Source organism: Carcharodon carcharias, chromosome 10, assembly GCF_017639515.1.
Source record: "Carcharodon carcharias isolate sCarCar2 chromosome 10, sCarCar2.pri, whole genome shotgun sequence".
Lineage (NCBI taxonomy): Eukaryota > Metazoa > Chordata > Chondrichthyes > Lamniformes > Lamnidae > Carcharodon > Carcharodon carcharias.
In genome coordinates, this window is record NC_054476.1 from 154,617,484 (window position 1) to 154,631,428 (window position 13,945).

At 45.1% G+C, this 13,945-nt stretch overlaps 1 protein-coding gene across 1 annotated transcript in view; it reads left to right on the forward strand.

The window, feature by feature from the left end:
* sgsm2 (small G protein signaling modulator 2) overlaps nucleotides 1–13,945 on the forward strand; it is a 237,561-nt gene that overhangs the window by 205,710 nt on the left and 17,906 nt on the right. Inside the window, exons 18-19 of the mRNA XM_041198274.1 lie at nucleotides 4,797–4,979; nucleotides 10,653–11,090. Of these exons, the coding sequence (XP_041054208.1) occupies nucleotides 4,797–4,979; nucleotides 10,653–11,090 (621 nt within the window). The remainder of the gene's footprint in view (nucleotides 1–4,796; nucleotides 4,980–10,652; nucleotides 11,091–13,945) is intronic.

The following is a 13,945-nucleotide window of genomic DNA, read 5'->3' on the forward strand; positions in this document are numbered from 1 at the left end:
TGCTGTATCTAACTTACGATGTACCTGATATTGTAGTATTTGGTGACAATGCCCGCTGGCGGTGGGCGTGATAGGTGGCGTGCGCGAACAATATGGCGCGATCGGTTTCACGATGGCGGGAAGGCAGGTTGTGATCGTCCGCTCAGCCCGCTGACGGCGGGGTCGCATTTCCCGCCAACGGTCAGCGGGGAGCTCATTGTAATGCATCAGCATCTCATTAAAAGGCCAGCCCACCAGGCCCTCGGACCCCCTGCGGATCGTCCGTCCACCTCGGTGGGAAAGCATGCCGATGCGTTTCACAACAGCGTGGAGGTAATGTGCACTTGGCGACCTTCACTTTGTGGGGGACTGGAGGTGAGTGAACAGCATCATTCTACAGAGCTCACCAGGGTCGTCTGTTGCTTTGCAAGCTTCAGAGCGCTGGGGTGGGGCTGGGGTGAATTGCCGCCCTGCTATGTTGTTGCGATGGTGGGGGGGCCGGTGTCCGGAGGCAGCTGCTGTCCAGCCATGGAGATGACTGTTATTGGGGCTGGGGAGACAACTGTGGCCCTGGCGTTGGATCCCACTCACAAGAAATCGAGGTTGGGGGCAGGGTAGGCAAGGGAAGTGGCCACGCAGTATATATGACCATTCCTCTGCAGGGAAGCGCTATGCGATCCCGGTGCAGGCGGGGGTGGATTCCCAAAATTGAGCGCGCGCTCTTTCGCTCATCTCCCTGAGGCTAAGTGCTGCTTCAGGGAGATCGCCTCTGCGTTCAAAAATATTAAAAATAGAAAATAAAAATTTCCCTTATATGTCCCCTCATGTGACAAAGTTCCCCCTGACGTCACCACGCATCATTTTATGCATCGGCGAGCAGGCCCCCCCCCCCCACCCCGCTCGCCAAATCGTAAAATTCTGCCTTTGATTGGGGTCGGGCTCCTTCCAAAGTGCCACCAAGCGCTCCAGAGGCTCCTGGCCAAGCAAAGGCAGAGAGCAGCCACCTCCAGAAGAAGTGGCTGCTGGGACTCCCGCACACATTGCCCAGGAGCGACAGTGAGCCATGGCTGGCCAGTGCCTAGCGACAGCCAGGGTCTATAGATGCCGCCTGTCATTCCTGCAGATGACTGAGAACTAGTGTTGCTGACGACTGCACATGTCTAGGGACCTGGTTGCTCACATCTGCCACTTACTGCAGGACTTGGCACCAAGGCGATATGGAGGGCATTCACTGCCAGTGGCTGTGAAAGTGACAGCGGTGCTCAATTTCTATGCCAGTGGCTCCTTTCAGGGCTCCATAGGTAACTTCTATGGGATTTCGCAATCCGCCACCCACAAATGCATCCATGAGGTCACGGATGCCATCTTCTTGAGGGCACACACCTTTGTGCATTTCACCTGGAATCGGGACAGGATGCAAGGGCCATTGGATTCTCCTGGATCTCAGGATTGCCACAGGTGCAGGGTGTGATTAACTGCACTCATGTGGCATTCAGATCTCTATCATAACACACGGTAGACTACATCAACTGCTAAATGTGCAACGACTACCAGAAAGACATCCTGTAGGTGTGCACATGGTTTCCAGGGAATGTGCACGACGCCTATATCCTCAGTCGGTCACAGACCTCTGGAGTCTTCCAGGGTCCACAGAAGCTGCAGGGTTGGCTCACCGGGGACAAAGGCTACCCTCAGAGTCCATAGCTGATGACACCCGTGCAGCAGCCTCAGACTGCAGCAGAGCGACACTATAATGAGGCTCATGCAGCAACTCACAACTTGGTGGAGCAGACCATTGGGATGCTGAAGATGCAGTTCTGGTGCCTGGACCAGTCTGGTGGAGCCCTGCAATACAGTCCGCAGAGGGTGTCACTCATCATCATCATCTGCTGCGCCCTTTACAACCTGGCACTGCAACAGGGAGATGAACTGGCTGAGGAGGAGATGGAGGAGCTGCATGTCTTCTCTGATGTGGAGGACGCCGATGGGAATGAGGCTGAGGAGGTCCTCGGAGGCGACAATGATAGGGATGAGGCCCTCACACTGGCTAGATGAGGCAGGCGCACTTGGGAGACCCTCATAGCAGCTATATTTGTGGAGGATGATGACAACATGCAGTGAGGTGACCCCAAAGATCCTCATCGCATTTGTGAACGTTTGATTCCAGTCTGGCTTATGGCATCTCGAATATCCTCTGTGAGAATGCTCTTGTCATGGGGATGCAGTGGAGGCCCTAACAGTGGCTCGATTGCAGAAGGATGATGACGACATGCAGTGAGGACACTCCATAAATCTTCACATAGCCTCTGAGAATGCCTGACTCCTGTCTGACCGAGGGCAGTTTGCTTGCACTCCATGATCAGGGTCATATCACAGAGATGCAGCCATGAAACTTTAGAAGTGCTGATGCTTTGTCTGGTTTCAGCACCTGGAACCCTTCAGGAGCTGGAGCACAGCACCTGTGGTCACTACTGAAGAGATGAGGGACAGCCCCTCCTTAAAGGTGCTGAGAGCACATTGAGAGACTGAGAGAACTTTGTGGCGCCTGTCCGCTACATTCTGGCAGCAATGACCAGCACCGCCGAGGTGCAGGCATCAGTAATGTGTCCAGGGAGTGTGAAGCCAGACCATCACTTTGGTCTGAAGGCTGCACAGGGAAGAGGCCCTGGACTGAGACATTTGCCTTTATCTTGTGCAGAAAGGTTTCACATCTGAGTGACAAGAACACTGCTCATCAGAACAAGGGGCCATAGGCAGGGAGACATTCTTGGGAGTCTATTGACAATAGTGAACAGTGTGTACAAGTGATTAACACCCATGCTCTGGCTGTGCAACTAATTCTATATAACTTTCCTAACCCTGGGGAATTAATAATGAAAAATAAGGAATGGTGGCTGAATTATGCAGGTATTTTGTATCTGTCTTCTCTGTACAAGACACAAATAACATCCCTGAAATAATTGTAAATCAAGGTGAAAGGGAGGGAGGAACTTAAAATAATTATAATCACCAGGGAAAGGGTACTGAGAAAACTATTAGAACTAAAAGCTGACAAGTCCCCAGGTCCTGATGGACTTCATCCTAGGGTCTTAAGAGAAGTGGCTGCTGAGATGGTAGGTGCATTGGTTTTAATTTTCCAAAATTCCCTAGATTCTGGAAAGGTCCCATCAGATTGGAAAATAGCAGATGTAACTCCTTTATTCAAGATAGGAGGGAGACCAAAAGCAGGAAACTCCATTTAGCCTAACATCTGTCATAGGGAAAATGCTGGAATCTCTTCTAAAGGAGGTTTTCGCAGGGCACTCAGAAAATCTGAATGGTTTTGTGAAAGGGAAACCGTGTTTGACTAATTTATTAGAGTTCTTTGCGGAAAGGGGAACCTGTAGATGTGGTGTACTTGGTTTTCCAGAAGGCATTTGACAAATGACATCAAAGGTGACTACACAAAACAAGAGCTCATGATTTAAGGGGTAACATATTAGCATGGTTTGAGGATTGGTTAGCTAACAAGAAGTAGAGAATATGCATGAATGGATCATTTTTGGATTGGCAAGATGTGGAGTGGAGTGGAGTGCCACAGGGATCAGTGTTGATGCCTCAACTATTTACAATCTATATCAATGATTTGGATGAAGGGACTGAATATATGGCTGCTAAATTTGCTGATGATACACAGATAGGTAAGAAAGTAAATTGTGAAGAGAACATAAGGAGTCTGCAAATTTTTTTTTTGGACAGTAATAGGTTAAGTGAGTGGGCAAGAAGTTCGCAGATGGAGTATAATGTAGGAAAATGTGAACTTCTCCACTTTGGCAGGAAGAATAGAAATGCAGCATATTATCTAAATGGAGGGAGATTGCAGAACTCTGCAGTACAGAAGGATCTAGGTGTCCTAGTACGTGAATCACAAAAAGTTAGTATGTCGGTACAGCAAGTGCTGAGAAAGGCAAATAGAATGTTGTAATTTATTGCAAGGGGAATGGAATATAAAAGTAGGGAAGTTTTGCTACAGTTGTACAGGACATTGGTGAGCCCACATCTGGAGTACTAGATACATATTTGGTCTCCTTGTTTAAGAAAAGGCATAATTACATTAGAAGCAGTTCAAAGAAGGTTTACTCACTGATTCCTGGGATTAAGAGGTAGTCTTATGAGGAAAGGTTGGAAGGCTGGGTCTATAACCATTGGAGTTTAGAAGAATGAGAGGTGATCTTACTGAAACATATAAGACCCTGAGGGGATTTGACAGGATGGAGGCTGAAAGGATATTTCCACATGTGATAAAGACTAGAACCAGGGGACACAGATTAAAAATAAGGGGGTCTCCCAGTTAAGACAGAGATGAGGATTTTTTTTTCTCTGAGGGTCATGAGCCTGTGGAATTCTCATCCCCAGAGAGCAGCTGGAGGCAGGGCCAATGAATGTTTCTAAGACAAAGTTAGATTCTTGACTAACGAGAGTCAAGGGGTATCAGGAGTAGACAGGAAAGTGGAGTTGAGGCCACAGTCAAATCAGCATGATCCTATCAAATGGTGCAGCAGGCTCACGGGATCAAATGTCCTTCTACTGTTCCTAATTTTATATATTAGTAGTAGAAAGTAAAAGTTAAAATTGACCTTTCTGCATTTGTGGCACTTGCACATCAAGCTGCGTGATCCTTAAGGAATGCTGCACAGTGGTGCCATTAATGGTGACAGAACTCCACCTGTGACTAACAACCATTCGGTAGTTACAAGAATGATAACACTAGAATGTGTGCATAAAAAATGCGGCTTGACCTCTGACCTGCTGTGTTGATCCCTGTGCTTGCCCCGCAGGTGGATGAAGATATCGCTGCCAAGTACAGATACGTAATGGCAGAATGGAAGGCCTGTGAGTTGGTCGTTAAGCAGAGAGACAGGGAAACGCACTCGGCAATCTTGGCCAAATTTTCATCGGGTAGCAGCATAGACAGCCATGTGCAACGTCTGATTCATCAAGATTCCAGCATCAGCAATGACGTAAAGTGTCTTGGGTGTCACGTTTCTTGATTTGTGTCGTTGATTGGTACCCGTGAGCTCTTCAGATCGCTCACATTTTGTCTTTGCCCTTGGCAGATAGATAGGCAAACTGGGAAAGCCACGTTTATTCTCCACCTTTGGTTGCCCTGAGAACGTGGCAGTTGCCCTCCCTCGTAGTGACTGTTTTGATAACTTCAGAGGGAAGTAAGAGTCAGTTACTTAGTGAGGGACTAGAGTCACATGCAGGCTAGACAGGGTGTGGTTGGAAGGCTCCCCAACCAGAGGCATTAAGGAACCAGTTGGATTTTTAGACAATCTGGTTGTTTATTGGTGTGAGCCTGCAAATTAGCAGATATATTGAAGTGAATTTCACAAGTTACCATGGTAGGAATTGAATGCACAACCCCTTAACTATAACATTACTATACTCAGATATAAAAACCACGAACGCGAGAGAAAGAATCTCAGAATTGTTACGGTGTAGAAGGAGGCCATTTGGCCCATTGTGTCTGCACCGGCTCTCTGAGCATTTTAACTTAGTATCAATCTCCTGCCTTTTCCCCATAACCCTGCACATTGTTCCAGTTTAGATAACCATCCAATGCCCTCTTGAATGCCTCAGTTGAACCTGTCTCCACCACACTTCCAGGCAGTGCATTCCAAACCCTAACTACCCGCTGTGGGAAAACGTTTTTTCTCACCTCACATTTGCTTCTTTTCCAAACCTTCAAAACTGTGCCCTCTGGTTCTTGGTCCGTTTACGAGCGGGAACAGTTTCTCTCTATCTACTCTGTCCAGGCCCCTCATGATTTTGAAAATTTCTAACAAGTCTCCTCTCAGCCTTCTCATCTCCAAGGAAAGGAGACTTCTCCAATATTTCTTTATAACTGAAGTGTCTCATCCCTGGAACCATTCTCGTAAACCTCTAGTGCACTCTCTCCAATGTGTTCACATCCTTCCTATAGTGTGGCGCCCAGAACTTTTTCTTCTTTAACTTAATTTCTATCTCCTTTGTCATCCAGGGAGCTCTGGGTTTATTTGTCCTACCCTTCCCTTTTGAAGGAACATACCTTGACTGTGCCCAAACCATCTCCTCTTTGAAGGTAGCCCATTGTTCAGCTACTGTTTTTCCCGCCAACCTTTGGTTCCAGTCTATCCGGTAATTTGGCCCAGCTCCATTCTTGCCCCATTGAAGTCCGCTGTATGTTAGTTGATTATTCTTACCCTGGATTGACCAATATCCTTTTCCACCATAATCCTAAACCTTATGATACAATTATCATTGTCCCCTAAATGTTCCCCCACTGTCACTTGATCTACTTGGTCCACCTCATTCCTAATAACCAGGTCTAGCAGTGCCTCCTTTCTTGTTGGACTGGACATATACTGCTGTGGGAAATTCTCCTGAACACAATCTAGGAACGCTTGTCCCTCACTGCCCCTTAGACTACCACTATCCCAGTCTATACACAGGTAATTAAAGTCCCCCATTATAACTATATTCTACGATGTTTGCACCTCTCTGTAATTTCCTTGCAGATTTGTTCCTCTATATCCTTCCCACAAGCTGGTGGTCTATATACTACACTGAGCAATGTAATTGCACCCTTCTTACTCCTTAGCTCTAGCCAAATCGATTCTGCCCTTGAATCCTCTGACAAATCCTCTTTCTCCAGAACTGCAATATACTTCTTAACCAAAAATGCCACCCCTCCTCCTTTTTCCCTTTTCCTATCTTTTCTGAACACTTGTAACCAGGAATATTTAGCACCCAGATATGCCCTTCCTTAAGTCAGGTCTCCATTATCACCACAACATCATAATGCCACATGGCAATCTGTGCCTGTAACTGCCCAATTTTATTAACTATACTCCGTGCATTCACATACATGCAGCGTAAACCTGAATTAGACTTCATTACTTGCTCCTTTACTCCAACTCCATCTATTAACTTACTATTCTCTATTTTAGTGCTATCTGCCTCTTCCAACATTTCATGCACCCTGGTATTTATTCTCTCCTGGTTCTCACACCCCGCTGAGTTAGTTTAAATCCTCCCCAACAGCACTGGCAAAATGACCCGCAAGGAACTCAGTCCCAGCTCTGTTCAGGTGCTACCCGTCTGGCTTGTACAGGTGCCATCTCCCCCAGAGCCAGTCCCAGTGTCCCAGGAATCTAAAACCCTACCTCCTGCACCATCTTTCTAGCTATGCATTCATCTGTCTTGTCTTCCTATTGCTATACTCACTCCCAGTGCCATGTGCAAGTAATCCAGAGATTACTACTTTAGATATCCTGCTTGCTAATTTTCTACCTAGTTCCCTAAATCCTGATTGCAGGACCACATCCTCCTTCCTACCTATGTCCTTAGTACCAATGTTAGTACCACTGCCTCTGGCTGTTCACCCTCCCCCACAGGAATGTCCTGCAGCCGTTCTGTGACATAATTGACCTAGCACCAGGGAGGCAACAAACCATCCTGGAGTCACATTGACAGCCACAGAAACGCCAAACTAAAGAATCCCCTATCAGTACTGCCGTTCCACTCTTCTTCCTCCCCTCCTGGACAGCTAGGCCACCCGTGGTGCCATGGACTTGGCTGTTGCTGCACTCCTCCAAGAATCCATCACCCTCACCGATATCCAGAATGGAAAACCAAGTCACTGAGCGGGACCTCTAGGGGCTCCTGTACTACCTGCCCATTTCTGTTGGACTACCTGGCGGTCACCCATTCCCTATCTGGCTGCTTGCCCATAACTTGCGTTGTGACCACCTCTCTGCTTCACGGATGCACCTCAGTGACTCCAGCTGCTGCTCAAGCTCCGAAACGCGGAGCTCAAGCTTGTGCAGCCGGTGACACTTCCTGCACATGGGCTCGTCTGGGTCACGAGAAGTGTCCACGACTCCCCACATGCCCCAGGACAGGCATACTGCGAGGCTGAGTGGTCCTGCCATGTCTTAACCTTAAACTTTTAAATCCTGCTTAATAAACCTTACCAAAAAGTACAGTTCCTATTTTATTCTAAACATTAGGAATAGAATAAACCTTAAACACTTACTAGATACTCACCAAACTCTTCAACCAATCAAATTGCTTCTTTCCTGCGATTTCACAATTTGTTATTTCTCACTCTCCTTTCGAACTCAGCGCGGGCCTGTTCCAAGCAGCTGACAGGTCTGCCTCTCCGACTGCTCTTCCCCAAGGTGAGTGAAGTAGGCCGCGCTCCCTGGGCTGTATTTATTCTCTCCCCGCCCTGTGTATCTCCCACAGGTCCGCCTCTCCGATTGCTCTTAGCGAAAGTGAGTGATCAGAAAATAGTGTAAAACCATCTGATTTAACAATAATCCCTTTTCTTAAAAAAGAACGTTTGCGCATTGCACGGGTCAAAAGTGGGAACTTCAAAAGAACTTCATTGGGATGCCCTGAGATCATGAAAGGTGCTACACAAATACAATTCTTTATTTTTATATGTTGTATTAGATACTAAAATCTCCAGCTGTATTTCCCACCATCACTGTCATTAGAGTTTTGATCAGGAGTCTGTTTGAAGTGTCGCTGCTATGCCTTTCTCTAATTGTCTGACCAGAAAAAATTACAAACTAGTGCATTTAACCAGTTGGTATCAGCTTCTTCAGCTGCTTGATCAATGATCTTTCCTCTAACATAAGATCAGAAGTGAGGATGTTCACTAATGATTGCACAATGTTCAGTACCATTCACAACCCCTCAGATACTGAAGCGGTCTGTGCCCAAATGCAACAAGACCTGGGCAACATTCAGGTTTGGGCAGATAAGTGGCAAGTAACATTCATGCCACGCAAGTGCCAGGCAATGACTACCTCCAACAAGGGAGAATCTAACCTACTTGACTTTCAACAGTATAACTATCACTGAAACCCACCATCAACATCCTGGGGGTTATTATTGACCAGAAACTGAACTGGACTAGCCATATAAACATATAAACACTGTGGCTACAAGAACAGGTCAAAGGCTGGGAATTCTTCACCTCCTGACTCTCCAAAGCCTTTCTACCAACTACAAGACTCAAGTCAGGAGTGCAATGGAATACTCTCCACATGCCTGAATGAGTGCAGGTCCAAAAGCACAGAAGTAGTTTGACACTATCCATGGCAAAGCCCAGTTGAACAACACCCCATCCACCACCTTAAACATTCACTCCTTTCACACCAGTGTGCAGTGGGAAGAATATGTGCCATATACCAGATGCGTTGCAGCAACTCACCAAGGCTCCTTCCAAATCCACAACATCTACCACCTAGAAGGACAATGGCCACAGAAGCATAGGAACGCCACCACCTTTAAGTTCCCCTCCAAGCCACACATCATCCTGAACTGGAACTATATCGCCATTCCCTCACTGCCGGTGCAATAAAAATCCTGGAACTCCCTTCCTAACAGCACTGTAGCTATACCAAATAGAGTGCAGGGGTTCAAGAAGATGGCTCACCACCACCTTCTCAAGTGTAATAAGTGATGGGCAGTAAATGCTGGCTTTGCCAGCAACGCCTGCATGTAAAGAGCGAAAAGAAGACTCCCAAACACATTAATTAAAAATCTGTTAAACACTGCTGGTGAGCAGAATGGCACATGCATTCACTCTCCTCTCCACAGCCCTTTCAAATTCTTCAGGATAAAGCCCATCTTGCCTCTCCACTGCATGGCCCTTCCCCATTCTTCACTCACGGCCCTCCCTATGCACCCATCAATCCCACTTCACGACTCTTATTCTAATGCTTATTTCCCAAGGCTGCAAAAGTTGACAGTTCTCCCAAATTGAGTCGGTTTTAGCTTGACGTGCTTGCCAATCAGAAATTGGAATTGAGCTGATCCCCTATGACATACTCTTCAACAGAATACCGGAGTCAGGCAGGCAATGTGCTGAAGCACTTGTAATGACTGAATAGCCAATACATCACATTATTGCTAGCAGGAGGACTAGACTTGTGGCTGACGGCAGGGTTCCTCCTCATTGATTCCAGATTTGGCATCCATCCATCTCCGGAGATGATGGACTGTGCCCAGGGTGTATGTCACTTCTGTATTTAACATCGTCTGTTGTGGCTGTAGAGGCTGGTTTGTGAGTGGCACAGATGAATAGCATTGGCCCGAGATTGACTGATGCTTTATTTCCTTCCGGCGGGCTCTCTTTTCCATCACCTGGGCATTTCTTTTGTCCTCTACTTTTTCCACGTCCTTCCTGACTGCTTGTCTCCCAGCGCTCGGGTCAGCAGCAAGGACTTCCCATGCGTCAACTTGAAGTTTCGCTTACTGACACCCTTGTAGTGCAGACATGGGTGACCTGTTGGTCTCAGGCCAATAACAAGCTCCCCATGGAGCATGTCTTCAGGGACGCAGCTGTCATTCATCCTTTCAGATAAGCATAATAAAAAGAAAAAAATACTCTGAATGCTGGAAATCTTAACGTTTTGATTATAGGTACTTCATCAGACTCCAGACAATCCTGTGAGATAATTTCCCCATAGATACAGTGATCCCAACTAGAAAAGCAGTGAGACATTTTGTATACATTTTGATTTTTTTTAAACCTTTCATATCTGCCTCTAGAGGAATTTCTCTGCTTCACTGCATTGCTCGCATGCAAACTCTTGGTAGTTTACTGATGCCACTCCCTTTAATATCTTGTTTAGGTCTTCATTTCTGTTGATGAAGTGGACCAGGGAGACAAAGTCTTTAAAATGGTGGATGACGCAACAACAACGATAGTAAACATTGACACCCCGATCGCAGCAGTTGAAGAGCGACCATCAATAGAGTTTGACTCCCCAGATTCTGGACTGCCTTCTTCGAGGAACTATTCTGTCACGTCGGGACACTCCCGAATCTTTTCAAGCACTGATGATCAAAGTTTATGCCTGGAAGAAGGTGTATTGGAGGAAGAAGATAACACTGAATCAGACAGGGTTGAAGAACAGACTCCCGATGTTAGAGAATCTGGTTCGAGAAGAAAAAGTGTTCTGCAAAAGGCTGGAGCTCAGGACTCGTTGTCAGAAGAACAGCTGTGTACTCAATTAGATTTGATAATGTCCCAGGAAAGCAGCTCATCTTTACTATCGACAACATACACGGTCAGTAGGCTTCAATTCTATTCTGAAGAGACAGTAAGCTAAGTAAAAAGGGGACTGGAGGTACATTCAGTGGAACTTCACCCAACAACAGGGAATGATGTTTTTCCTTTTAGGTGTCAAAGTTCATCACTGAAATGGGCGGGCGGCTTTAGTTTACATTTCATTGGACGTGAGCTGTTTGCATTAAAGTGCTTCATGCATTCTGGCTAGTTTTAGTGGGATGAATGTATAATCATTCAAGTGCTTTTAGATTCTCCCTACTCGCTTGTTCCTATCAGTTTGAGCTTTCAGAGTAGGCAATGGGACTGAGTATATTTCTGGCATTTTTCTATGCGTCCTTTGGATGGGAGCATCACTGGCAAGGCCAGTGTTCATCCTTCATTGCCCTTTCTGAGTGGCTTGTTAGTTCATTTCAGAGAGCAATTGCTGTGGTTCTGGAGTTACATCTAGGCCAGGCCAGGTAAGAAGAGCAGATTTTCTCCTTTTGAAGGACATGATTGAACCATATGGGTTTTTCTGACAGTCCAGTAGTTTCCTGATCAGCATTAATGAAACTAGCATTTTTATTCCAGATTTATTAATTCAATTTAAACTCACCCAGCTGCCATGGTGGGATTTGAACACCATTCTCTGGAGTATTATCTGGGCCTCAGGATTACTAATCCAGTAATTTTCCCAACATGCTACTGTCGTCCATTTCCATTACCCAGTATCATTCTCTGGTGTATTTTCTTTTCCTCTGAACTTATCTATCCATACCTGGTCTCAGCATAAAGTTCTTATTATGGTGGTTCATGACATAACTGTAAAGTCCACAATACCTTTTACCCCACTTACCCCATCATTATCTCTGAACTGTTACTCTCAGTCTTACCGGCTCTGTTCAGTCAGGGAGAGAATTCAGTTTTCGAATTCAGCGAAGAATGACCAAGACACAGGTAAAGAAAGTGAAATTGATAAAGAAAGCGGAAAGCGAATATGAGAGTGACACTAATAAGAGACACAAAAGCAGATTGTTAAAGCTTATTTGGGTATGTAGAAAGGAAGAATTAGTGAAAGTAAGCATAGATGCCTGAGAGCAAGATGCAAGAGAAATTATAATAGCAGAGACATTGCATTTACCTTCATGGTAGAAGACACAAAAAAAATTCTAGAAATAGTGGGGAAGCAAGGGTCTAACGCGAATGAGGAACTTAAAGAAATTAATGTTAGTGTAGAAATAGTTATTGAGAAATCAATAGGGCTAAAAGTCAATGTTGTTTGTACCTGATGGTCTACATCCTAGGATTTTAAACGAGGTAGCAACAGAGATGGAGGATGCATTAGTCTTGATCTTCCTGGATTCCTAATACTCGAGAATGTGTTTGGAAGGTAGCAAAATTAACCCTGTTATTAAAATTAACCCTATTAATCAAGCAAGGAGCTGAGAGAGAACAGACAACTTTTAGGCCAGTTAGCCTGCCAACAGGGAAAATGTTAGAATCTGTTATTAGGGATGTGATATTAGCATGTAGGAAATCATTAATGTGTTTCGGCAGAGTCAACATGGATTTACAAAAGGGAAATTGAGTTTGACAACTGTTAGACATGTTTTGAGGTTGCCATTAGCAGGCTAGTTGAGGAGGAAATTGGTGTATTTGGAATTTCAAAAAACATTCGATAAAGTGCAACACAAGGGGTTATTGCACAAAATTCGGGATCATGGGATTATATATTTAGCATGGATTAACGATTGGGTTAATGGACAGAAAATGGAGAGTAGAATAACTGGTCATTTTCAGGTCAGCAGCCAGTAACCAGTGAGGTACCACAAGGATCAGTGCTTGGGCCTCAGCTATTTATAATCTATATCAATGACTTAGATGAGAGGACTGATTGTAATATATCCAAGTTTGCTGACAATACAAAGTTAGGTGGGAAATTAAGCTGTGTAGAAGACACGTGGAGGTTGCAAAGGGATATGGACAGGTTAAGTGAGAGGGCAAGAACCTGGCAGATGGAATATAATGTAGAAAAGTGTGAAGTCATCTTTTTTGTAGGATAAATAGAGAAGCAGAATTTTTTTTAAAATGGTGAGACTAGGAAATGTTGGTATTCACAGGACCTGGGTATCCCTGTATGCAAATCACAAAGTTAACATATAGGTCCAGCAAGTATCAAATGGTGTGCTGGCCTTTATTACAAAGGAATTGGAGTATAAGAGTAGAGAAGTCTTACTACAACAATATAGACAGTGTACAGCTTTGGTTTCCTACCTAAGGGAGGATATACTTGCCTTAAAGACAGTGTGATGAAGGTTCACTAGACTGATCCCTGGGATGAGGGGATTGTCCCATGAGAAGAGGTTGAGTATTCTAGATCTATATTCCCTGGAGTTTAGAAGAATTAGAGGTGATCTCATTATAACATACAAAATTCTTAAGGGGCTCAACAGATGCTGAGAGGATGTTTCACCTGGCTGGGTAGTTTAGAGGGTAGGGATCACAATCTCAGAATTAAGAGGTCAGCCATTTTGGGCTGAGATGAGGAGACATTTGTTCACTTGAAATCTTCTGCAAATTTTGTAGCAAAAGGTTAAAGATTCCAAGGATTAATACAGACTGATAATGAAACATTACAAAATATTATAATTTCTGAGCTCTGAGGGTTATTACAAAGATAGTTGTGATAAAGTACCATCACAGCACTAAATGCATGAAGGACAACCAATCTGGGGTTGATAATGGAGTTGTGGAATGAACAGATATTCTAGAGTTATGTTTAATTACCTTAAGGAAACATTTCAAAGGGAATCTTTAGAATTCTGTACCCCAGAGGATGGAGAATATTCAGTTGTTGAGTATCTTCAAGGCAGA